Source organism: Vicia villosa, unplaced genomic scaffold, assembly GCF_029867415.1.
Source record: "Vicia villosa cultivar HV-30 ecotype Madison, WI unplaced genomic scaffold, Vvil1.0 ctg.000045F_1_1_1, whole genome shotgun sequence".
In the NCBI taxonomy this organism is placed as follows: Eukaryota; Viridiplantae; Streptophyta; class Magnoliopsida; order Fabales; family Fabaceae; genus Vicia; species Vicia villosa.
Genome location: NW_026704977.1, coordinates 273,620 through 300,841, shown reverse-complemented (window position 1 = coordinate 300,841; position 27,222 = coordinate 273,620). Strand labels below are relative to the sequence as shown.

At 33.2% G+C, this 27,222-nt stretch overlaps 4 protein-coding genes across 4 annotated transcripts; all 4 read right to left on the bottom strand.

The window, feature by feature from the left end:
- Nucleotides 1-1,703: 1,703 nt before the first annotated feature.
- LOC131622923 (protein SLOW GREEN 1, chloroplastic-like) lies at nt 1,704-3,121 on the bottom strand. The gene has a single exon (XM_058893936.1). The coding sequence runs from the start codon at nt 3,027-3,029 to the stop codon at nt 1,926-1,928; it is 1,104 nt and encodes a 367-aa protein (XP_058749919.1). The 5' UTR covers nt 3,030-3,121; the 3' UTR covers nt 1,704-1,925.
- Nucleotides 3,122-8,058: 4,937 nt separating this feature from the next.
- Nucleotides 8,059-9,408, bottom strand: LOC131622885 (uncharacterized). Its single transcript, XM_058893903.1, has 2 exons — nt 8,910-9,408; nt 8,059-8,651 (listed from the first exon to the last, which is right to left on the bottom strand). Exons 1-2 carry the CDS (start codon nt 9,187-9,189, stop codon nt 8,647-8,649), a joined length of 285 nt encoding a protein of 94 aa, XP_058749886.1. The 5' UTR covers nt 9,190-9,408; the 3' UTR covers nt 8,059-8,646.
- A 7,070-nt stretch (nt 9,409-16,478) lies between these two features.
- Nucleotides 16,479-18,222, bottom strand: LOC131622884 (uncharacterized). The gene is made up of 2 exons (XM_058893902.1): nt 16,788-18,222; nt 16,479-16,710 (listed from the first exon to the last, which is right to left on the bottom strand). The coding sequence occupies exon 1, from the start codon at nt 17,930-17,932 to the stop codon at nt 17,183-17,185; it is 750 nt and encodes a 249-aa protein (XP_058749885.1). The 5' UTR covers nt 17,933-18,222; the 3' UTR covers nt 16,479-16,710; nt 16,788-17,182.
- Nucleotides 18,223-25,838: 7,616 nt separating this feature from the next.
- LOC131622854 (uncharacterized) lies at nt 25,839-26,213 on the bottom strand. Its single transcript, XM_058893876.1, has one exon. It carries the CDS (start codon nt 26,211-26,213, stop codon nt 25,839-25,841), a length of 375 nt encoding a protein of 124 aa, XP_058749859.1.
- Between the last annotated feature and the right edge of the window lie 1,009 nt (nt 26,214-27,222).

Here is a 27,222-nt window from a genome sequence, read left to right as displayed (position 1 = left end):
CTATACCGTGTTTTATAGCAGATTCAAACATTTTTTGAAACTCTTCAGACCTTGCAACATTAAATGGAATAAAATTATTGTAAAAAAAAAAAAACCAATATCCTTACATGCTTCGTCCTGCAAATTCTGTTTAAACTTACCGTTGATGGTGGTCTATTTTAGTGTCCTAGTGATTCCTCTTTTGAACATATGCTTAGGTGCTATCTCCACCTGACTTTTCCTTTTTCCACTTGAACAATCGGCAACTTCGACATCATCATTGCCAGAAACAGCATTATCACCTTCAATGTTAATATCTTGTGACTTTTTCAGCAAATTCTTTTGTAATTTGTAAACCTTATCCAACATAATTTTCTTGATGTCATCTGGAACAGCTAAACACGGTTTAACATTATTTCTAGTTCCAGCCAAATGATGCTTCAAGCGATACACGCCTCAAGTAAAGTCACACTCATAGAACTTACACTTCACTTTTCTCGAAGCTGGGTCAATTAAAACACAGTATACTGAAGTTGGGTCACTTTGAATTTTTTTGCAAGAGTAGGAGTAGGAGTAGAAGCAGTTGATGAAACATTTTGTGATCCTATGTTTGAAGTTATGTTTGAAGCCATTAAAGAGGGAGAGGATAAGAGCAAAAAAAATCGTGAAAGGAAGGAGAAGAGCGAAATCAATTGAAGAGGGAGGATTGAAGAGCGAAATCTTCGTGAAAAAAAACAGAGGGAGCGTCGTTTCTGTTTTGTTTTTAGGGTTAGGAATTTAGTTTAAATAAAAACTGGGTTTTCACTTTAAAAACCCGACCCGGTTTAACAGCTCAAACCAGAAAAAAGCCCAACACTTTTTTTTTTTACGATTCTGCTTAAAAAAACTCGATCTTGAATATGGCGACGACCAAAAACGATCTTTCCCAGATCCTAGCACTAAATTGCCTCCCCAGCACGTAAGATCTTATAATCTTACAACCCAGCACTCGTTTTTTACTACATTGTGCTCAAGAGTCAAACAAGGAAGAGTGGAGACAAAGCCATCAAGGGTTTAGGCAAGAAATGAAGCCATTTGGGAGAAGAAATGAGAAGACTATAAAGTCCTATTTCACTGATATTTAGAATTTTTGGACAAAATGACAAAGAAGTCAAAAAACCAACATGAATGACTATAAATTGGGGGTTGTGGAAGGGCTTGACCAGTACTAGTATTATTGAAGGGGTCAACTATATATAATAGAAATGTATTAAAATTATATATAAATCATAAATTTTGTATGTTGCGGTAGTGGTAAGATCCTTTCTTTTAACACACATGCAAAATTCAAACCTTGCCTATTGCTTTTTTTTCCAAAAGTGATAGACTGGAAACAAAGAAATGGGATATATCTGGATCAATCTCGAAACTTATAGGCAGATAACTCAATCTTACCACTGCACAACTAGATAAATTTCATGTATGTGGGAAAAAAGAGGTATATATAGATAAACTATTGTTACTATCTTCTATAAAGAAGACAAGTTAAGGGTTGTGACGGCACCTCACTATCCTAGAGAAGATCCACTCCTGGTTGGGATCATATTCAGGGTTTTACAAGAGCTTTACCATAGCGGCCAAAAATTTGCGGTACTACAGCATCTCCTCAAAACCGCAATGCAATAGGGTTTTGCATACTATATTACGACGTCATAAGCTACCAACGACACAGAAAAAACTCATAGTTATGGAACCAAAATTCCGCAAGTGTTATTTAGAAGTTCATCAAAGATAGTTCTGTATATACATCTACAAGAAAACCATCCAGCAATAATTTTGAACCAACAATACTAAGGTAAACTACTAAACTAATCACCTACAACAACACACAGATTACTATCCAAAAAACCACAGGGCAGTAAAATAAAAGAGACAAAAACTCATAAGGACCTCAAAGTAGAACCTTCTTAACTCCTAGCACCAGCTCCTTCGCTCTCAAATTTTGGCGCGAAAAAATTGGTGCCATACATGTTATCATCAAAATACTCTCTATAAGGATGATTCTTGGGAATAAGCCTTCGAAACTGATCGAATTGCTTCTCAGCTTCATCTTTCTTTCTAAGCAAGGTATAAATAATACCCTGGCATAAATAAGGCCTGAAGTCTCTCGGTTCTTCTTTTACCAACTCCTGATAGGCTTTAAGCGCTTCAGAGAAATTCCCTTCCATCACCTTAATCTGAGCAACCAATAACCTAAAGTCTCTAACATCTGAAACCCTCTTCTGCTTCTTGCACAATTCCAATGCCTTTTCAACCCTTTGCAACAATCCTTTCATCGTTTCATTCGACGGTTCATTAGACTCGTTAGACTCCGACGAATCCGACGACGCCATCACAAGACCGTGATAAGCTTCGACACGAAGCGGATCTCTCTGCAGAATCTCTTCGAACAGTTTTTTCGCAGTTTCGTGGTCGTCGTTGTAGATATACATGTTAGCCTTCAATAGAGGCCACTCCATTTCCTCAGGCTCAATCTCAATCAAACGGTTGATGATACCAATCGCTTCATCGACCTTCCGTGCTTTGATTTTGACTTCCATGAGAGAACGAAGAGCTTCCGCGTCGTTTGGATTTTGACGCAACCGCTCTTCGATAAGCTTCTCCGCCTGTTCTCCTTCTGAAGCGCTTTCGTTTTCAGGTGAGGTTTCAACGGTTGCCGGAGTAGCGAGCGTGGCGGCGATGACGGGACTGTGGTGGAAGCGCATGAAGAAGAAGGCGGTGGCGGCGAGGATGATGCAGGTGGTTTTAACGACGGGGGAGAAGAGAGAGGTTAGGGCTTGGAATGGGTTTGGTAAGGGAGGGAGGTTTCTAGGTTGGTGAAACGCAGGGTCGTTTGGAGAGGATGAGGCTCTGATAGGTTGTAACTTTAACGACGGCGGCGGAGGGAGAAATTGCGGTGGTGGGAGGGACCTGAAGGAGAGAGAAGGTGATAACGGAGATGGGAATGATGAACGGTTGGGATTGAGTGAGAGGTTGGAGTGACGGAGATTAGTGACGGAATGAGAATCCATGCTGAGTGTGGAGAAGTAGAATGGGAAAGAGAAGAGAAGAGAAACCTAAAGTCTAAAACCCTCACTCTCTGAATTATTGATTAGTTAGAAACTTAGAATAGAAACATAAACGAGGGGATTGAAATATAGTACGATAGGGTGTATCGGCACTAAAGTGTTCTTACTGTGGACCCTTAGATCTTGTATTTCATAAAACTTAGATCTTGTATTTCATAAAATATCATGTGAAGTTAAAATCATATGGTGGTTTTGAAGCATGTAAGACCATCTTTAATGGTGCAACCCATGTTTTAGTTTTTTATGGGTCCCACTAGCCATGTCATTTTAAAATAATTTATTTAATTTGTATTTATTGGTGTAATTCTAATGGGTCCCACAACTTAATCTCATAAATTAATTTGATTAGGTACCACAATTTTTTACTAGTTGCATTGCAATGTAATTGTAATATGACATGACAAATTATTTTAATATTAAATTATTATATTGATGTTCAGCTGGAGAACTCAAAGAAAAATAATACCATTGGAGATGCTCAAAGGTGGAGTACTTGCGGGTTACATTTCTTTTATGGTTTCTCTCTTCTCTCTTCTGTCTATTTTGAACTTCAATCAATCTTAGGTGCATTGTAGGTGCATTGTCTATAAGTGAAAGGTCCCTCACTTTAGAAATAGGTCCCACATAAAGAGGTACGACCCACACATGTTTCAACCAATAAAAGAGTGAGTGTTTGAGAGAGTGTTGAAAAGAGAGTGTTCTTAGCATTTCTCATAAGTGAAATGAGCAATTTTCTTAACATACAACTTTTTTATGATTTCAATATGTTGTCAACTAGTTTTCTTTTGCATGTGTTTTGTGTACTTCAATCAAATTCCAAACTTTCGCTTATGAAGGATTTTAGGTTCTTTTCGTAAAAAATAAGTTTGAGATGAAGGAACAGTGAGACTATGTTTACTAGTTTGAGGGAAGGGTGAGAAAGACTTTCGAAAATGAATTTTAAAAAAAATATTTGATATTTTTTTTTAAAATAATTTGTTTAGACTGATAAAAGAGTCATTATTATTATAAAAATTTTAATTTTTAAAATAATATAACAACTTATAAGATATTTGAAAAATTTATGTAAGCTCTCCAAAACCCTTCAAAACCCTCTTTCAATACAATTTTTTAGTTTCCTATTTTATGGGGTTTTTGGTGTTATGAATAAAATCAAACCTCCTGCCCAAAATCTTTTTATTCTTTTCACTCAATTCTTCCTATTTCTCAAAGTCTTCCCCTCCAAACTCTCAAACATAACCTAATAATCTAATGTTTTTATGATTTTTGAATTGTATTTCTCACTTAAGTAAAGCTTCAAACTTTCCTTTATGAACGATTTTATCTTACGCATTTCCTTTTTACCCTTTTTTTTCACCTTTCCTTTGCTAACACGTTTGTTTTTGTTTTTTTTTTTATCTTTTTCTTTAAAACAGGTTCTTATCTTTGAAAAAAATGTGATTGTATAATGGCAAGGTCAGTTGATTCAATCAAGGCATTGATGAATCGAAATATATGAGAAAACTTGTTGCTTGTATAGAAGATTTTTGGTCTGTTACACAACCCTCTAAATATGAACATATTAAGCTTATAATATTGGATAAACAAGTATCATAAGTAAAAATTAACATACATTATGGTTCTTTCATTTTCTTTCTTAAAAATTGTAAAATCAACAATATTTCTCTTATTTTTGCATAAGGAGATAAGATACAAGTTGTACTCCCATCATAACTTTGCCCACTTTAGAAACCTATTTTGGCATAAGGGTCTTCACATCTTACGCAGAACTTCAAGGTTCAAGATAATGATTTTACACTAAAGTCACGCGATCATTGTTTTAAACTACTCTTCATAGGAGGTGGTGGAGGTTCTAAAGCCACTCTCAAGGAATTTCCTCATATCCCTCCCTATAAGTTTAACTTCAAAAGCTTTTCTGAAACCAACAATAGCAAATACCGTCCAGATTTATTACTTGGTAAATACTTTTGTTCATCTAATTTTGTTGGTTTCTTTTTCTTTGTTAGTCAGGGTTTGACTTGTGTATTATTTCCATACATCATTGGTGTTGTTTAAGGACCGGATCCTTTGAGATCTCATCACGACCCTTACAAAAATACAATGGAATTTATTTCACTATATTTTTATTTATTATTTATCCTTAGTTTATAATGGTTTAACTTTTGTATTTTATTTAGACATCATATGAGTTGTACATGGAGTTGCTCCTGTCAAAACTCATTTTGGTGCTAAGAACTTCCTACCACTTTTACCTTAACTGATGAAGAACATTAATTCACTCTCTATTACATACACCTTTCTTATGTGCTTTCCCTTTCTTCAACATTATTTATTTAAATATTTTGTTACAGCATCAACAACAATGGAATTTTAGTTGGACTCAACACATGTGATTCATCATTGCCTTACATTGTTATTCTAAAACATGTCAAAACTAAGGAGCCTCGAGGTAATCAAAATATATGACTTTATAAGGTTTAACAATGGTTATTTGTCCCTTACACTAGTGCAGAAAACACTTTTTACATCGGGCGAAAAGTACATTTTACATCGGGTCTGGGTCTGATGTAAATCCAAGCGATGTAGTAAATCCAAGACATTTTACATCGGGCAACAAGCCGATGTGAAAAATCATGATACCACATCGGTTGAAATTATGTCTGATGTGAAACAAAATCCAATATTTTTTTAAAAATTTATATATGCAATATTTAACTTCGGGTTCGTAAATAGCCCGATGTAAAATGTATGTTTTTACATCGTTTTCCATGATAGCCTGATGTAAAATGTATGTTTTTACATCGGTTTCGTGTTTGGCCCGATGTAATATGTCCTATAATTATTTCATGGATATATTTGTTTCACCTTTTTGCTTTAATTTTTTTAAACTAATTTTTCATATTTTGCCAATATCACACATACCACATTCACCTATAGCTGGTAGACAAAGCTCATAACTTATAAAATAAATGAGATTGAATTGAATATTTGCATGTATAATCGTAATTTTAAATATTTGATAAGACAAAAGAAAGACCAAGAAATTTGAGCAATTTATGTTGAGATATCGGCCACTATTACAAAAGGGACCAAAACCCTGAAACTCTTGTATCATAAGTAAACTATAGTAACTGGTAATAAAAAATCATGTAATCAACCCATTTCACACATCACATAAAATTTAACATGTGTTTGGTAAACTCTTCCTAACATTGTACAAATGTATAATTTGTACAACCCTATAACTCAATATTACAGCTCCTACCTACTAGTTAAAGCTCTACCCACTTTACATAAGTTAAAAGGAAAATACAAATAAAAACTACAATTATTTTGCAGAGGAATAGACCAGAAAGAAGCATCCACCATTCACTTTCATCCCTGTATTGGTCATTACCACTTAGCAAAGGTTTAGAAAAAGTTGCCAAATAGTCACAGCAAATAAGTACTATCAATTTTAATTATCTGATAAAAAAACAATTATTTGCTACTTACATACTAAAACTCCATGATTGAATGTTGGAATGCATGTCATGTGAATGAACTATATAATGAATAAAACCACAAATGAAGGAAACTACCTGTTACAAGAGACCCGTTTCACAGTTAAGGTTAAAACAAATACCTGAGATAGTGAACGAGCTTATTTGATATCACTTGAAATAGAAAATAATATAATAAAAACTATGATGGCCAAAGCAAAACAAAACTTTAAATAGAAAATAACTAAATAGGATGGCTAAGTGTGTGTGTTTTGATTGACGGTGGATATAATTTTTTTTGATAAAATTGAATTTGATAGAATTAATTTTAACATAATTGAGTTTATAGAATTAATTTAAATTTAGATATATTTATGTAAATGTGAATTGAACATCAAATTTTAATATAAAATCACATTTAAATTCATAAGCTACAAATTCTATTCTTCTAAGTAGAATCAATTCTAAAGAAAGAATATTTAAAAAACTAAATACCTCAAAATCATTTGAAAATTAGTTCTACGGTTCTAAAATTATTTTCACCTCTTCCAAAAAAAACAATCAAACAAAACATGCTATAAACCAAAGATTTATTAAACAAGTTCCACTTATGATTCTACATTATTAAACTTCTCAACTAAATGATAAAGTACCATATCATTTCCCTCTCTAAATGGGCATATATATTATAATACCAATACTTATCTATATCTATCTAATATCAATATCAATGCTTATTGGGTGCTAAGCCAACGTGGAGTATTTTGTGTTACATGTTTAATTATTGACACTCTCTTTAACAAAAGAGAAATTGATTTGATGCAATAGTTACTCCTAGTACTACCACACAATACAACAACACAACACAAGCCAAACAAACACATCTATGAGAAAAAAAAAGAATCTTAGAAGTGTAACAGCAGTGTAGTAGTCAGACAGACAGCTAGTATCAGCGGCCAAAACAAAACATGAAAGAATGAAAGCGTGCTAACTAAGCAACTGCCTCTTCCTCTCTTCAGTTTTGTTGTTTCTAAAATGTAACTTCACTTTAATTTTTCTTCATTTTTTTCATCATTTTTTTCATGCTTTAATCATGGTTAGATTAGGGTAACTAATTATCACCTTAATACAGTTTTTAGGAAGGATCAAATGACTGGAATGGAAAAAGAACAACATGTTCCTATAGCTGATGTTAATTCTGTGATGCATTCTTCAAAAGTTTAGCACTGTAGTTAGGTAGAAACGCTAGTTAGAAGCAAGTTCATGTTTAGAACAACTTACAACGACTAGGGAGGTCAGATTCCACACAACATATAGCCGAGCAAGGCTCGCTGATCGCCTAGGCCTTGGACTAAACACATCATTGATTCCATATGGAAATAGAAATAACACACCAAGAGGGAGGACAAATAATACTAAGAAGAAATTCATTAGCGGCAGCGAGTACATCAGAAGTAATGTAAGCAACACTAAGATGAAATCTCCAAGGAGTAATATAGACATAAACAGACCAACTAGATCTTGCAATGAGACAAAAGAGGGTTGGAAAAATTCGAGCATGGAGACACGCCGGGTTTTATAAAGATGAATTTAATGCAGTTAACAAGGGAAACATCTTAATACCTGATGGCCAACATATTTTGGGATCAGAATTGGATCTGGGAGTTCAATCTGTTTGTTTCAGTTGTGACTAAACATAAAACATATAGATGGAACAGATCAATTGAACAATGACAGTAATTTTTCATTTTAATAAGGTTGGCTCAATTGAATCTTGAGAAGTTCACAATTTCATACCACTCTTTAAAACATCTTCCAAGGTCCTGTTACTGCAATTGTATAAAAATTAAATAGAAATTAATGGAACCAATTCTTGAAAGATACTACCAATGAGTTTGTTTGGATAATAATTGGACATGTTGTATTAACATCTTAAAATTAAAAATACAAAGGAAACAAACACTCACAATGAATCTGGATAAAGTAGATGCTTGTCTCAGTGAGATTAGCAACTGAACCGAAGAAAATAGTAATACCAGAAAATAGTCCAGCTCCCCCTGCATAGAATTCCATTACATCTAGCCTACAGAAACAAACAACTAATCTCAATAAGGATAAGAAGCTTCACAAAACTATAAAAAAATGTTTATTAGTAATTACAATCCCCACCAATTTCTAGCTTCCATACAAGATTTGAACATAAAAGAATAAGCCGAATTGAACACCAAACCATAAATACATTCAGGGACCTCGCTCGAATGGTTTAAACTACTCGAGCCGAGACGAAAACACAATTGAGTATAGTGAGACATAGTCATAGAAAGAGTAAAGTGAAGATTACCGGTTTGAACCTTGTTAACAGCGTTCTTGAAAAATCCAACAAACGAAGAAGAATCATATGATAGGGTTTTGGAAGACGGTACAAGATTACGAATATGAGGTGGAGGAGGAAGGATCTTAGCATGATTGTTACCATTGTTGATGTTTGGTGAATGAGGAGTAGTAGTAACAGGTTCGGAAGAAGAGGGTTTAGGGGTTGAAGGCGACGTCATGAAAACAGTGTACGATCCAATTTTTCCGATGACCGGCGGTGGTGGTGAAGATTCGGTGTTGATAGACATTGCCGGAGAATGAGAAGAGGTTGTTGACGACAAGGTTAGCCGAAACAAAAATCTATTTGGTTTGTTAGGAAGATCTTGAGATGGGGATAACAAATATGGGATTGGTTTCTCAATGGCGATGGTCGTGTATAGGGTAGAAAAGGGGATTGTGGTAGGCTAGGGTTGCAAAGGAAAGAGAAGAAGAGAGGGATGTGGTATGGAGAGAGAAGGTAGCGTCAGCATATAGAAGGAAATGTGTTTTTAGGGAAAATTGGGAGTAAACATTTCCCATCGGTTCTTTAATTGCCTGATCTAAACGCCAACTAATTTGACATTTTCCATCGGTTATTTTCTGGACCGATGTGAAGGCCCACTATGCTTACTATTTATCACATCCGGTATGGTCTAGGCCCGATGTAAGATCCCTTATAACAAGATTTTCATTTATTTACAATTCTGCCACCGCCTTTTTTTTTTCATTTTATTTACAATACTGCCACTATGTTATACTTTTTAACTTTTTCATATATTTTTTATATCATTGCAAATAAATATCTGATGTAAAAAATTTTGACAAATATATTTCACATCAAATATTTTAATACCTGATGTAAAATCCTTTAAGCAAATGTCATATTTTTAGTAGTGTTACATTGTTTATCTTTCATGTCAATATAATTTAACTATGTCAAATGCTTATAGTGGAAGAAAGTTGATTTTGGATTAACAACTCTAAAAAATAAACTCTTTTCTTGACAGGTAATATAATATATATTTTGCAAAAAAAATTTAATCCAACTTATTATCCTCACAAGTTCAAGTATAACTATTTTTCTTGAAACATCTGGCTACCCGATTCCATCAAAAAATAACTCAAACTAGATTAGCTGAAGGAACTATTATGACTCTGACTCAATGTTCTTGTCAATACACTTTGGGTTCGCGCTACATATACACGACTCCTCTGAAACCTCTTCGTGAAATGGTTACACTACCTGATATAGGCTTTCTCGTACCAAATGTGATGGACTTTTTACTATAGATTTTAGTAAAGATTACTTATAAGAATTTAAAAATGATATAATTCATAATATGAACCTTATTGTTGCAGGATTTTATTCTCATAATTGTTACCACACCTTGCCATGCCATAGAATCAAAGCATGGATGATGTCACTTATGTTGCATCCATTGCCCTAGGAGTATCATTATCGATACCCCACTGTAAAAGTGCAAATCAGATCATACCAGTGATTCACCATTGATTACTTATCATACTTTATTTATGTTGTTTCCCTAATTTCATGTTTCTTATTGTTTTACGTCATCTGAATTTCTCCTTCTTTATGTTTAGGTACACATTTGAAATTGAGGTGGGTTATGATAATCAAAAGTCAAAGTTTAATTTCTACGATAAGGATTGCACACAATTAGTAGGAGAAATAGTTAAGGAACTTCATTATATAATGATGCAGGTAAATATAAAAACTATAAAATGTCTGTGTTTTTGCTTTTTCTTCAATTGCAATTGCTTTTAACTCATCTTCCTTTTTAATTTCCCCCATGAAGGAGAGTTTGATCCCTATGAGTACCTTGTTCTTCTTGACTTAATGATGGGGAAGGAGATGGTCTTTAAGGTCAAAGCATAACCAAGGTTTAAGCAAGGATATGTACTAAATTATAAGACTAGATTGAGATCATTGAGCATTTGAAAGAAAGTATTGCATATTCAACCACTTCCCTTGTACTAATGCTTTCTCAATCAGTATGGCTTAATATTTTTTAAATTATATTGTACAGGTTGCATATTCATATGTTGTTGATAACTTAGTTTGATCTCACACGTGGATATCATTATGCCATCAGCTGATAACTACTTAAGAATTAAGATATGTATTTCCCTTATAAAACATTTAATCTCATAACTGATTGCTTTTGAGTTCTTGGACTAACAATGATTTTCTTATGTTCTCTAGGAACTTTCACAAACTTTAGACTTTGATTATGAGTTGACAAAAATGAATACCCGAACCAAACGACCTGTTATCAAACCCTTTGCCAATGATCTTGTTTAATCCAATAATAAATCCAAGAAACTTGTTAAAAATATCAAGAGGGAAAAGCTTATTCTAATAAACCTTAATATTTAAAAACAGAAAAATGGACTTAATATATAAAAAACACTAAAGAGGTTTACTTTTCATCTGTTACAGATTCATTTTCATGTTCATTTTTTTTATTCATCTTTTTAGTGTGAAGATCTTTCTTACTCGGTTGTATTTTTTCAGATCCAGTTTTTTGGTTTGAAGATGTTCATGTTCATTTCCTTCTTCCAGATTCAGTTTCTTCCCTTTACATAATATTCTTTTTGCAGATTTTTCAGTCCTCTTGGCATGGCACCTGTAGTTGGATTGGTTGGGTTAGGAATAATTCAAAGAGGATTTCCAGCGGTAAGTATTGCTTTAAATCTCTATCATTTTTGTAACTTTGAAAAATGATACGTTATTTAAAGAATATATCTTAAATTCTTGATTATGAAGTTTCTAAACATAGCTTGATGTAAAGGGTATTTTCCATATCACAGCTATATGATTTTTAATATTGTTTTTCATTTCAGTTAAGGAACTGTATAAAAATTGGTATACCGATGCTTCTGTTGGTCGTTGGATAATCACAAGTAAGTGACACAATGAAGTCATACTTGTTTTTATCATTAATATTTATTTTCTTCAGGAGACTGATTTGGTGTAAATTACAGTATCTCAAGCATGCGAGACCATTTAGAGACATTCCTATCTTTGAACGTTTCTTAGTTTTGGTTTGTGTCACAAATGTTTGGATCTATTCTGTCATCTTGACCACAAGTGGAGCTTACCGACACAGACCTTCCATGACACAATATAATTGTCATACAAGCAAAGCTAATCTGATATCTACATCCCCATGGTAATTCAGAATAAAAAAAATATTTGTTTCTTCTAATTTATTTTCAAGCTATGGTGATTTCTCATGCTTGTTCTTACGCTTACAGGTTCATGTTCCCATACCACATTTTCTGTCGGCCATTCTTTTGTTATGATGTCTGCTGTTTTAGTCTCAATGGTGGATGTATCTGTTTCTATTTCCTAAAATAAGATGGAAATTTTGTCATATTTTCAGAAGTTGGCACGTGAAGGGCTTGATAATGTTTCTCTAGTTGATTAGGATAATCTCGAGTTTTCATCAGATGTGTACACATATGACTCGGATCTTGTTGTCGGTATGTTTTTTACAAAATTGATGGATTTGTTTGATTTTGCATATGTTGGTAGATATGTGTTTGACCTTAGTATCGACACAGTTCTCACGCATACAGGTTACTGTCGCCCACCATCTCATTCTCCTGTAGCCATCAGGCCCGGTCCAAGGTATCTTGCAAAGTAGGTTTGTGCCTAGGGCCTCAGAAACAATTTTTTTTACCTATTATACTACCCTTTGTAAATAACTCTTGTGACCGTTGGTTAATCATGTCAATACGTTGTAACGGTTTGTTTCTCTTCGTGATAGCCTAAAAAGGTGCTACTTTTCCTAATAAAAATGACAACTGATAACATTTGCTTCTAATTAATACTACCTATTAATATTTTTTAATGTTCATTCTATATATATAAAGAAAAAAACAAAACCTTTTTCATTTATCAATTTGTGTCGTGTGAGTTTAGAAAGTTACAGTAAAAAGAATAGATACATTGTTTGGTTCTATGAATACTTTTTTTATATTATATTATCATAATATTAGTATTGTTAATTAAAATAAATATTAACTTTGACAAAGGAAAAAACACCCCAAAGCATAAAATCAGGTTTTATTTATCTAATATTTTCTCATTTAGTTTTTAATTATAGTATTTTTATTTGTTTAATTTAATTGTTTTCTATTTTATTAGTTTTGGTGAATTTAATTTATTTATATTTTATACGTCTTTATTGTTGTGTTCATTGTTAAACGTTGGTTATTTTATTTTAGAGCAATGTCGACTCGAAAATTTGAATTTGAAAGTTCAAAATTAAGAAAAAAGAAAAGAATTGACGCTTTAGTTGAATCACAAAAGGGAGCTTTAGATAAATTTATCAAACCAAACAAAAAAATGTAAATTTGAAAACTTAGGTGATTGTTCATCAAATAAACAAGTTAATTATGTAGAAACTAACAATATAGACATAGACAACGAAAATGAAAATATAGATTATTTTGTAGAAGAAGTTAATAATATAGACAATGAAGAAAATGCCAATAATGATTTATTAACAGAAAAGCTTCATAGTGTTGAAGCCACTAAAAATATATATGATCCAAGTCGGTGGATAAATATTAGTACAAATTTGAGAGATTTATTAGTAGAAAATGGTCCAATTAAAGTTATTGATATAGATTTTCTAAAGGATGAATTCACATGCCATTTTCTTCCTCATTTTATATTCAAAAGTTGCCTAATGGTGAAAAACGTGAAAAAAGATGGCTAATATATTCTCAAAATTTTAATAAAGTATTTTGTATTTGTTGTAAGTTGATTAATACTCTTAGTACAAGCAAATTAACAAGTGATGGTATTTGCGGTTGGAAAAATATGGGTAATACATTGAGGAGTCATGGGATGAGTAAGGAACACATTGTAAATATGGATTCATGGATTGATTTAGAAATGAGATTGTTAAAAAATAAAAACAATTGGCATACATGTTTAAGATCAAATAAATAGAGATAGAGAATATTGGAGAAATGTATTGTTAAGAATAATTGCGGTAGTTAAAACTCTTGAAAAAAAATAACTTAGCATTTCGCGGAACAAGTGAAAAGATTTACCAAGAACCACTACAACACGGAAGACATACAAAAGCGCTTTTTTTGGCCTTTAACAGCGCTTTAAAGCGCTGTCAAAGTCGGCGCTGGCGTAGGTAACGAAAGCGCTTTTAAAAGCGCTCTGATAGACCCCCCTATAAGAGCGCTTTTTCCAGAAAAAGCGCTCTGGTAGACCCCCCCTATAAGAGCGCTTTTTCTGGAAAAAGCGCTATGGTAGACCCCCTATAAGAGCGCTTTTGCTGGAAAAAGCGCTCTGGTAGCCCCCCTATTAGAGCGCTTTTCCAAAAGCGCTTTGGTAGGTTGCGTTTTTTTTTCTTTTTTTTTTAAATCTTTGGCAGCGCTTTTTGTAACAAAGCGCTTTCGTATGTGGACCTTTAAGAGCGCTTTTTAAAAGCGCTGTCGTTGCTAAATGAGGTATTTTAAAGTGCAGCCTGTAATTTCAGCCTCCCAGTTCGACCTGTAATATTTTCGACCTGTAATATATTTTCAACCTGTAATATTTTCGACCTGTAATATATTTTCGACGATATATTTTCAACCATAGGTAGGACTATATATATATATACTAATATAATACCATTATAATATCCAAAATTATATATATATATATATATATATATATATATATATATATATATATATATATATATATACATATATATATATATATATATATATATATATATACATCATTATGTCAAACAAACTAAATCTCTAACATCAACAATATTATACTTCAAATATTAATTGGCAACAATATGAACAAAGTTAGTAACCATATATCCTAGAGTACTATAATATTCTCTTCAAATCGACACAAATCCTACTACATGAATAGCTGATGAATATAAAATTGACACAAATCCTCTTTGATTTCTTCCAACTTAAGTCTCGTGTAAGAAGCAGCACGGAATTCGTCAAAGTACTACAGAATAAAAACATAATATGAATGATTTAGTTAAATGTAATAAATTATAAGAAGTTATCTAATTAAGTTATAAATCCATACCGTGATTGGAAACTCTAATTGATTCATTTGAAGGATTTCTTTCATAAACCTCAAAACAAAGTATCCGCAGTCTGAACTGTTTTGCTGTATCGGACACTACATAGAAAAACAAATAAAATTTTATAGTTGTCTTGTTTTATCAAGTAGCATAAATATTATAAGCAAAATTGTGAAAAATAATGTACCTGCACTTTGATCCAAGTAATGTTGTTTGATTTAGTCCGGGATACCTGTGCGTCTCGTTGACTTCGGAACACTTGTATTGATCTAACAAAAATATAAAAGCATATATTTAGATCAATCTCACAAATAATTAAATATATAAATATACAAGAATATTTAGAATGATCCCACTTACAAATCAATAATTTCCTTCATAGCCGGATAATTGCTCCACTCACCATCTACCGAATTCAAAAAATATACCACTTCTCTTATCGGGTTGATAGCAAGCAACAACCAGTGTGCTCTATAAATTAAAACAATAGGTTATATGAAAATTTTGCTACGCAAAAGAAACAAAGATTAAATGAACCAAGAATGAGAAACTAACCCTACTGGTCGGGTATTATACGCCCAAAGAATCAGACTTTCTGTATTGCCGGATGACATGAATCTATCGACTAAGCGCTGTCTAACTGATTCCGGTTCCGAAGCAATTGTCATTCCGCTGCAATGGGCGGAAGACACGAAACGAAATCTGTTTGACAATGCAGTCCCGCGCAACACTCTGTCATGCAACAACCTTAAATAAAAACATTATAAACATATTAGCGGATGAGTGAATAACCGGATGTATGAGTGCATATTAGTGTATATTACCGGATGAGTGAAAAACATAATAAACATAATGTGTAAATAAATTGTTCGACTAATTAACTAATATATCGGATGAGTGAATATTACCGGATGTACGAGTGCATATTAGCGACGCCTAGTTGTTCTTGCGTAAAAATCTCTTCCAAGTCATCTATTGCAATATGTGACATGAATTCAACACCAAAGATACCTTCATCCATATTGATTTGACGGAGAGCACCTTCCTTCAAATCGGACATATCAACAAGTGTTCCGAGCGTCGTCCGGTATCGAGGCACAAAAGCACCACCTTTTTTTGCCGCTTGCTTCGGAGGACCCTTAGGTGGTACGCTACGAACTTCCTGTGTCACTTGTTGTGACCCCCGAGCAGATGCCTAAAAATCATATAACGATCGATAAAATATAAAATCATGCAGTTTTAGATTCAAATTATATATTAACACCTTAAATGTACCTCTTTTAGTGATGCAACAGACTCCTCCTCCTGTAAAATCCCTTTGCCCTTAATTGCGGGTTTTGTAGGAGCAGTCTAAAATTAAAATGTAAAAAATAATTAACGTAACGGTGCAGAATTGACATTCGAAAACTAAATGATTCATATTGGTTTTCAATATACCTCATCACCAATGATAATGAGCTCCGAGGGCCATGCAACAAATGACCCTATTGCATCTCGCATCAATGTTGTCTCTGAGACCATGTCAGGTACCGGTAGCACCGCATCATGATCTAATACAACATCAACTGATACTTTCAGGTGTCCATCCGGGAGTGGTCTATGGTGAAGTAAATCTCCCACAGTGTTGTGCACTTTTCCCTTGCCAACTAGGCGATAATTCGGTGACGATAAGTATAGTTGGCAAGAAGAAATATCCTAAACCAATAGTAAATATAAAGTCATTATCGTTAATAAAATAGAACAACTTGTAAGGAAAAGAAATTTATAATTACCTCGGGAAGTTTTCTTTGACAGTTGAAACTAGCTTTATCACTAGTTTCTTTCACCGATGCAGTATTGCACTTTTCTCTCATATACATATCTTTATCTCTTTGCAATTCAGAGACTTGTGCTTGCAATTCCTACAATTTTTGCAACACTTATTGATTGGTACGATTTCTTCTCCTAGGATGCTTGTAAAAAGAGGTTGGAGTCACACCATGACCCTTACCCCTCACCCGACCGGGATACTCAGGAGCATCTAGTGCTCTACTAAGTACGCTCCTATCATCCTGGTCCTCACCGGTGGACACCGATTGCGACAAGGTCTCCTGTAATTCATTTACATTTCAATAATTATTAGTGGAGATAAAAAAATCATTTATATATTAAAAAACATTTGATTTAATTAAAGACACAGTATTATACTTACTTCATGCGGGTTCATTCCATCAGTAGACAATGACAAGCGAAGGTTTCTTGCTTCTTTTCCAAATTCAGGATAATCAGTATCAACTTTCATCCATTGTGGTGAGTCTGCCGGATGTCGCAACTTTCCATCAATAATTCTTTCATCTGCATGCCAAGTCAAGTGTCTTGAATCGGTCTCACTATGATACATGCGTCTAAATCTCGGAATTATAGGAAAATACCATAAGACTTTGGCAGGAGACAACTTTTTCTTATATCGAGGGGCACCGCATTTAGGACACTCATTTAACGTTGCATACTCGTTTCGAAACAAAACGCAATCGTTTGGACATGCATGTATCTTATCATAGCTCATGCCAATAGAGGACAACATCTTTTTGGCTTCATACGTTCGATTGGGAAGAACATTATCCTTTGGTAGCATATCTTTCATAAGGGCTAATAACTCTGTGAAACTTTTATCCGACCATCCATTGTCCGCCTTTATGTTGTACAACTTTAACACCACAGACAATCTTGTGAATTTTGAACAACCATCATACAACGGTTTCTCTGCATCGCTTACCAACCTCTCGAAAATTTTGGGACAATCCTCAAGATCTTCTTCAAGCGCTTCTGCAATCTCTTCGACTCGATCGCAATCGTATGTGTCTGTGCAATCGTCGTTTGAAGCATACTTCCTATTATACCTCGACTCAGCATTCCCGTTACTTTTCTCACCATGCATTGCCCAACATGTATAACTTCTATCAATTCCAAACCGTAGTAAATGCGATGCCAACTTATTCCCGTCAACCTTATCCCCATAACAGCAACCCAATCAAGGACACGACATTCGAATCGGGTCTTCGGAGTGCGCAACCGCAAACTCAACGAATTCCCATACCCCTTTCTCGTACTCTTTCGACAATCGGTTTGAATTCATCCATGTCTTATCCATGTCTTAATTAAGCTAAACAAATGCTTCTTGGTTTCTCTATCAGGTACTAAGGAATTCTGTCAAGATAATAAATAGCTATCATCATTATGTCTTGATCAGAATACCTAATGAGATCTTATAAAGTGTGAATAATAGAATACCTAATCAGAATACCTAATCAGAATACCCGATTTCTTAAAGAAGACATTACCTTATTTCAAGGTAATATAAGTCCACAAACCAAAAAACTGGTTGAGAGACACTAAATTGATATTAAATAGAACCATAAACAATAAACTATAAGCAGAAAACAACAAACTATAAGCAAGAAGAAAGGGATAGTAACCTGAGTTAGACTTGATGTGGGAGATGGGTAGGTTTGAATCGGCGTTGTACAAGTAGAAACCAGAGACTTCAAAGTAACTGTAAAATTAAACACACACACACACGATGCAATTAAATACAAATATCATAAAAGTGAAGGAACTATATGCAAACTGTAGCACAAACTACAACCTAAAACCATCGCTGGACATACACTAACCTATATAACATAGAAAGGAAACAACTATGACACCAATTTCAAAGATAGCATGGTTACATCTTCAGCAATTATTTAAACAATGCAAGTTTAACAAACCCAAGGTCTAGCCTTCAAATATTGATACAACTCAAACAAATTGATACTCCATCACATTATGTAGTTCTTCAATAATGTTATTCAAAACATATTTAAAATTCAGCTATTAAATTATATGTAGATTAATGTCTAAATTTTGTAAAATCATGTATACATGAATGAACATCGAGATACTACAACATGCCTATGTGGTTAGATTTAGTAAATTCACGTTCTACAAAATTGATGGAAGAGGTAAAGTAATAGTATGCCAATTTACACACACAACAACAAAAAACCCAAATAAGAAAATTATCAATTTAGAAGAGCATGTACCTATTTCAATAAAGTAACAAATGACTGCTCATAAACAGAATTTTCAAAGATAAAAACAAAATTTTCACAGCAACAAACATATCGATTCGGCAGCATAACGACATAGTAATCTCTCAAGCTGAATGGGTACACAAGCTGAACTATACAGTTATGTTACATTGTCCCTGAATACAATATATATTCACTGGTCTATTCCATCCCCAGCATCACTCAGAGAACACAAAAATGCATTATTTCTGAAGAAACATACACTGTCTTTTTTGAAAGGTCTGAATAAAATACCTATAAACACTAATCTTTCAAATGTCAAAAACAGAACTATAAATCGTGTACCTTCGTCTTCTCTTCGTATTCGTTTTCTGGGCAGGGTTTCTTCTTCGTCTAGCTTCGTATTCTGGGCAGCAATGGAGTTTTTATGGAGATTAAGTGTTGCGGTTTTGAGGATGAGATACGGTTTTGAGGAGTTTTTATGGAGTTCTTCGTTCTGGGCAGCGATGGTTCTTCGTTTCTTCGTTATGGGCAGCGATGGCAGTGAAAGAAGAATTAGGGATTATGAAACAGCTATTATTTTGATTTTAAAAATTTTAATTAACGAAACAGCTATGAAAGCGCTTTTAAAAAGCGCTTTGGTAGCCCTGCCTTTACCAGCGCTTTTTAGGGTAAAAGCGCTTTCGTACCCCCCCCCTTTAAGAGCGCTTCTGAAAGCGCTTTCATAAGCCCCTTATAAGAGCGCTTTTTGAAAGCGCTTTCGTACCCCCCGATAAGAGCGCTTTTTGAAAGCGCTTTCGTACCCCCCTATAATAGCGCTTTTTGAAAGCGCTTTCGTAACCTCCCCCTTTAAGAGCGCTTTTTTTGCGTGTTTTTTTATTTTGTCTTTAGCGAAACCTATACCAACGCTTTCTCCTAAAAGCGCTTTAGTAGGGGTGCTGCTAAAAGACAAATTTGGCATAGTGAACATAATGAAAATTCTTTAAGTCTAATTGAGATGATTGCTGAATTTGATCCTATAATACAAGAACATATTCGTCGAATTAAAGATAATGAAATCCACAACCATTACCTTGGATATATGATACAAAATGAGTTAACAAGTTTGATAGCAAATGGAATTAAAACAAAAATTATTAAAAAAATTATTAATGTAAAATATTTTTCAATTATACTTGATTGTACTCCGGATATAAGTCATCAAGAGCAAATGTCTGTTGTATTACAATGTGTGGATATTTCTTCTACTTCAATACAAATAGTTGAACATTTTGTAGAATTTTTAATAGAAAATGATGCAACTGGAAAATGTCTTTTTGATGCAATTGTGAATAAAATAAATACTATTGGAATTGATATTAATAACTTAAGAGGACAAGGTTATGATAATGGGTCTAATATAAAGGGAAAAGATCACGGTGTACAAAAAAGATTTTTAAACATTAATCCTAGATCATTTTATACTCCATGTAGTTGTCATAGTTTTAATTAAGTAATTTGTGATATGGCTAGTTGTTGTCCTAAAGCTACATCTTTTTTTGGAGTATTACAACGCATATATACAATACTTTCTTCTTCTACTAAAAGATGGAAAATTCTACAAGATCATATCCTCAACCTAACACTTAAATTATTGTCACAAACACGTTGGAAAAGTCGTATTGAAAGTGTAAGAGCTTTGAGATTTCAAACTTTACAGGTTAGAGGTGTTTTATTAAAATTATCTGAAATGATTGATGAACCTAAAATTAAAAGTAAAGTAGATTGTTTAGCTACTTATGAACTAGAAAATTTCGAGTTTTTGTTAGGCATGACTATTTGGTATGAGATATTGTTTGCAGTAAACTTTGTTAGTAAAAATATTTAATCAAATGATATGTGTATTGATGTTGCTATAGAGCAACTTAAAGGTCTTGTTTCATTTTTTGAAAAGTATAGATAAAATGGATTTGAAAATGCTTTGATTTCTGCAAAAGAAATTGCTATTGAAATGAATATAGAACCTAAATTTCGTGAAAAATGTATTATTCGTAGAAAGAAGCAATTTGATGAGATTATAGACAACGGAGTTATAAAATCTCCTGAAGAATCATTTAAAACAGATTATTTCTTATATATAATAGATCAAGCAATAACTTTATTTCAAAGTAGATTTGAACAATTTAAAATATATAATGATATTTTTGGTTTTCTATTTAGTATTAAAATATTAAAATCCATTAACATTGAAAATTTAAAAGAAAATTATTTTAACCTTGAACAATCATTGAAGCATAACGCCGAACCTGATATTGATGGATCAGGAACTAAATTTTTTAAGAGAAATAATACATGTGAAAAATGATACACCAATTGATATACTTAATTATATAAAGAGACTTGATTCTTTTTCAAATGCATATATTGTTTATAGAATAATGTTAACAATTCCTATTACTTTTGCAACTCCCGAAAAAAGTTTTTCAAAATTAAAACTAATAAAATCTTATTTAAGATCTACAATGTCTCAACATAAATTAAATAAATTAAATTTATTATCAATTGAAAAAGAATTGTTAAACAAAATTGATTACAAAAATTTAATAAATAATTTTACATCACAAAAAGCTCGAAAAGTAAAATTTTAAATAAAGTATATTTTTGAAAGAAAATTATTACTAATAATATAAAAGGCCTCATTTTTTTAATTTCGCCTCAAGCCTCAATATGTATTGGGCGGTCCTGTTAGCCATACATGAATTACGCACAACCATTCGACCACTACCTCCAAAAGATTGTATGTCTCACACTCTTAATCACTATTATCTTTAATAACATCTAATTGTTGCCTTATAAATTGTGATGAAATAAAAAGAAAATATCTTACCCCACCCCTTAGTTCTCTCACTCACCATGCTAGTTGCCTAAAATGTTCCCTGCTTTCGTAGATATACCTCCTGAAGCATCTTTTTTTTGTTTAACGTTGTTTTGTTCCGCAGATGTAGATACAAAAGCTTCCGTAGATGTATTTATGGAAGCATTTGATGTTATATTCATGTCAGACTCTTCCTCTCTCCCATTCTTTAGTTTTCACATTTCCAAACTCTTCAAACCTCCAAACCACAAATATCAAACTTCACAAAACTTATTTTCTTCCTCTCGAATTCGGCCGATAACGTCAACATCAATTATCAACACATTCTAACAACTTCCAAACTCAATTTAATCGGGTAAGTTTTTTACGTTTCGAGTTATTTTAGAGTTTTTGTAATAGAGTTTGAATTTGACTTTAGGTGTAGAAAAGATTGAATAGTTTTAGAAATATAGTTTAGAGACAATGTAGGTAGTGTTTGTTGTGTAAAACGAACGATCAAGGCACCAAAATGAGGTTTTTAACCTTCTGCAACAGTGACAGACGCCATTGTTGCGTTTTGGAGGTTTCAGAACCTTCCGTATATTCATCTACAGAAGAATGAAATGTTGGGTCATTCCGTAGATGCACCTACGGAAGAATGAAACGTTTGGTCATTCCCAGATGAGGTCTTTGCAAACTGGGAGCACCACATGGTTCCTGCCGAAGCTCGGCGACCACATCAGAGAGGGACTAGAACTCCGTCAACGAATATATCACCTGATACTATAGAGTGTCACACCCATACATAATTCTCACCGCACCTGGATCACCGTCCAGACCAGCCCATGAGGTGATCTCGAAGACTCATTAGGCTCAGATGGACTACATTGACGATGTTCTTCCTCGGTGTCGTGAGATAATTGACATGGCGCGGACATGCATTGCCGATGGTTTATTTCCTGAGAGGTCTGATGGCAGGCGTCTAGTGGAGGGTATCATTAGGGTGACATATGAGGCATTTTGTATCGTAGAAACCATGTCAGGGCAGGTGGGGCACTTGACAGTAGAGGCAGAGTAGCTAGCAGACAGTGTGGTGGATGCAGAGGCGGAGGCGGACCCAGAGGCAGCGGAGAGACGCATGATGATGTCCGACACACAATAGTGATGTCTGTGATTTTTTTGATATCTGTATTTTAATTTCATTTATGTATGTTACTTTGATTATGTATTCGACATTATGACCGACGATTTATACGGTGTATTTTTTGGTGTACTATTTACTATTGCCTTTAAATTGCATTACTTTAATTTATTATATTTTGAATCTCCATTTTTGTTATAAAAAATGAGTTTTTGAGTGAAATGTATGTGATTTGAAAATATAGCAGACTCTTCAGTATGTACGTCTACGAAACACTCTGTTTTAACACGTTCCGTAGATGTACATACGGAAAGAAACAAATTTTTTAAAAAAAATGTGCTTCCAGATATGCATCTACGGAAGCAAATGACATAATTGGAATTTCACCAGGTGACTTAGAGATTCAAAAGATAGATTGAGATTTTTTGAATAAAAATTAGGAAAATTTCTTTTAGCTGAGTTAAAATATTATTACTTAAAAATTCAAATAATATGAGCAAGAAGAAACGACTTGAGGCTATATTTTTACAATGAGGAACACTCTACATTCCCGCGCTTGAGGGGTGTTGCTAATGGCTGCAGTTATCGAATCCAACGATGTTGTTGTGAAAGTGTTCATCGTGAAATCATTTTTACTTGTGAGCATTTTTCCGGTATTAATTGGACGTGAGCATTTTCCCGGTATTGTATTGTGGTGGCATCCTTGCAGCTCAGGCCAATGTCAAGGTTTTTGCTGGATTAATTCAAGAGTGATTGACACACAAGGTTGCTTTGAGGCCAATTAAGAAAGATGAAAAAATAGAACAAAAATCTTCTTCAAAAACACAGCTCTGTCATTGACCTATATCTTTATTCACATTAATTTTTACATAACCGAGAATTTATTCTCCATGCTTGTGTTGTGTCTATCTGAATGCAAACTAGGAAGTAATACTAATGGGGTAATCATTTTTATTAGGGTTAAACGTTATTTTGCCCCCTGCTATTTGGGGCGAATCTCAAAAACAACCCTGTAAAAAAAAAAACAGATTTCGTCCCTGCCATTTGTAGATTCCCCTGTTTTGCCCCCTCACTGAATGTGGTCAACAAAAATGATGATGTGGCGTGCTGTGTTGGATCTTTTTTATTTTTTTATTGCTGACGTGGCTGGCAACTGGATATATATATTTTTTTATAATTTAATTTAATTTTTTTAAAAATTATTATTTTTTTAAATTAAATTTTTAGCATTTTAGTAATTATTCATTTTAGTTTAATATTTATTATTTTTATGTTAATTTTATTATTAATTATTTTTTTAATTTTTAATTTCAGGTTAATGAATTTTTGTATGTAATTATATATTATAAACCAGTTAAATTTATTTTGCCCAAAAATAAGATTTAAATGAATTCAAGACTAAAAATAATGCTGGAATCATAAAATCCTAGACTAAAAATTAGAAAGTAACCAATCATACCAATTGCTAGGATTCTCACGTGTATTTTGTTTTGCTTTGCTTTATTTAATATTAACTAGATGATATATAGCGTTGTAGAGAATACATAACACAGAAAGCAAATTGGTATAGTGGTAAGCACTCTTGTATAATCAAGGGCAAGGTCTTGGGTTTAATACTTTGTTACTACAAAATTCTTAATTTTTTGAAACTTGCAATTATATATATTTACGTATGAAAAAAAAATAAATTTGGCCAATAAATATATCCAGTTGGCAGCCACGTAAGCAATAAAAAAAATCCAACACAGCATGTCACATCATCATTTTTGTTGACCACATTCAGTGAGGGGGCAAAACAGGGGAATCTACAAATGGCAGAGACGGAATCTGTATTTTTTTTTACAGGGTTGTTTTTGAGATTCGCTCCAAATGACAGGAGGCAAAATAACATTTAACCTTTTTTATTAATTAGTAAAATTATCCTTTATATATTTTCTAGAGATTTCCTTGCATAAGAGAAACAATCTAGCTTTTCTTAAATATAAAAAGTAGAAGAGGGGAATCTAGCTTTTCCTAGTTTTATTGCTCACCTCTTTATTCTCATTCATGAGGAAATAATTTAGTTTCCATTTGAATTATAAGATTTGGACCATGTCTATATATAACATACAACACATCTAAAATTAAACACTGTTATTACATTTTTTTCCTCACCACTACACAAATTCTATAAAAAAATATTTTCATTTATGGAATATTGATATTTTTCACTTTATAATTTGTAATGAAACTATGGTGATTTTTATCACAAAAATTATTAATTTATTATTTTTAATTTATTATTGTATTTTAAAAAAAATAATGAGGATGATATTAGTAAATTTTATCTTTGAAACTCACTAATTTCACGGGACACTATCACCAAAATACATTTTTATTTTAATCAACAAAATATATGTAAATATTTATAATTATTAATGATATTTGTAATTATTTATAACTATTAAAAATAGTAGATTTATCATGTTAGTAATTTATTACATCTTTATTTTTAATTATTTATAGTTATTAGTAATAGTCTAAAATATCCTTATTTGAGTTTTTCCACCACATTAAAATTGTCTTTATTTGGTATTTGCACAAAAAAGTTCTTACTTTTATTATTAAAATAATACAACCTTGATATTTTATCAAACTTACCAAATCTCTCTCTATTCTCTATTTTTTTTCTCTTTCATCACTTTCACTTTTTTTCTTCCACAAAAAAAATTTATTATTATTTTTTTTGAAACAAAAGATTTTATTCATTTCAAATGCTCTATTACAAACAAGGCTATGAGCCATATAACTTGACTATTTACATGAGAATATTAACAATGTGATTTCTATGTTTGGGTTTCATCCACCCTCTATAGACTAAAGAATCTATTGTTGACTTTATGACACTTTGAATATCCCTATAGGACCCTTTATTTCCAAAAATCATGGAGTTTCTATACATCCATATACCATAGACAATTTCTGTGGAAGCAGCCTTGACAAGCACATTAGGCCATCCTTTTCCTTTTGATTTCCTTCTAATCCAATCCATATCAAGATTCGTAGCCAACGGTATCTTCATCCACTCGAACAACTCATGCCAAATGGGGACTGTGGCCTTGCATTTGAACATAAGGTGTTCAAGATCTTCAGAGTCTTCTTTGCAAAGATCACAAATAGTATTCTGTGCCATGCCCAGTTTATGCATTCTAGCTTTTGTGAACTATCTATTATGACAGGCTAACCATAAAATCACATTCGATCTTGGCCTAGCAAAATTATAGGCCAGCATATGGTACCACTCCACCCTATTGCCATCTTCAATCAACATGTTATAAACCTTTGGTTCCTCATACTGTTCCAGCATACCACTATTCTACCAATATCAGTTTTTCTGTCCAGAATATGTTTGAGAATCCAAGTGCAGTTTTTGCCCAGTTCATCAGTCATCAAACTCCTCCCTTTTAAGTAATACGTGTGAATCCATTTCACCCAGAGATTATCAAGCTCCATACTGATGTTCCACAGACACTTAATCATGGCCACTTGATTCCAAACCTGCAAATTAACTATGTTCAGTCCACCTTGTTTAACTGGGCAGCAGACTCTTTTCCAGGCCACAGGACTCTTCTTGCATACAGCAGTTTTGCCTGACCAAATATAAGACTTGCAGAGACTATCCAGTTTCTTGATAACAAAATCAAGTAAAGGTAGGCATGCCATCCAATATTGGACAGTGGCAGACACTGTGCTTTTAACTAACTGAATTCTTCCTGCTATGCTAAGCAGATGAGCAGACCAGTGCCTAATCCTACTCATTATCCTATCAATCAGAGGCAAGTAATGACTAATATTCAGTTTTTTACTAGCAAGGGGGATACCTAAATACCTGATGGGCAGTTGTCCCTCAGCATATCCAGTGGTCCTGCTAATATCCTTTTTGATATCATCATCCATACCACCAAAGAATGCTTTACACTTCCTGATATTAACTCGAAGGCCAGTTGAAGCAGAGAAAGAGTTGAAGGCTGCAAGCAAAATGTTAATGGATTTTGTATCTCCTCTGCTAAATAGAAGTACATCATCTGCAAATGTTTGATGTGTGATCTTCAAAGCTTTGCACTTACTGTGATATTTGAATTTAGTATTGTTTGTCATCTTGATCATAACCCTATTCATATACTCCATCATAATGACAAAGA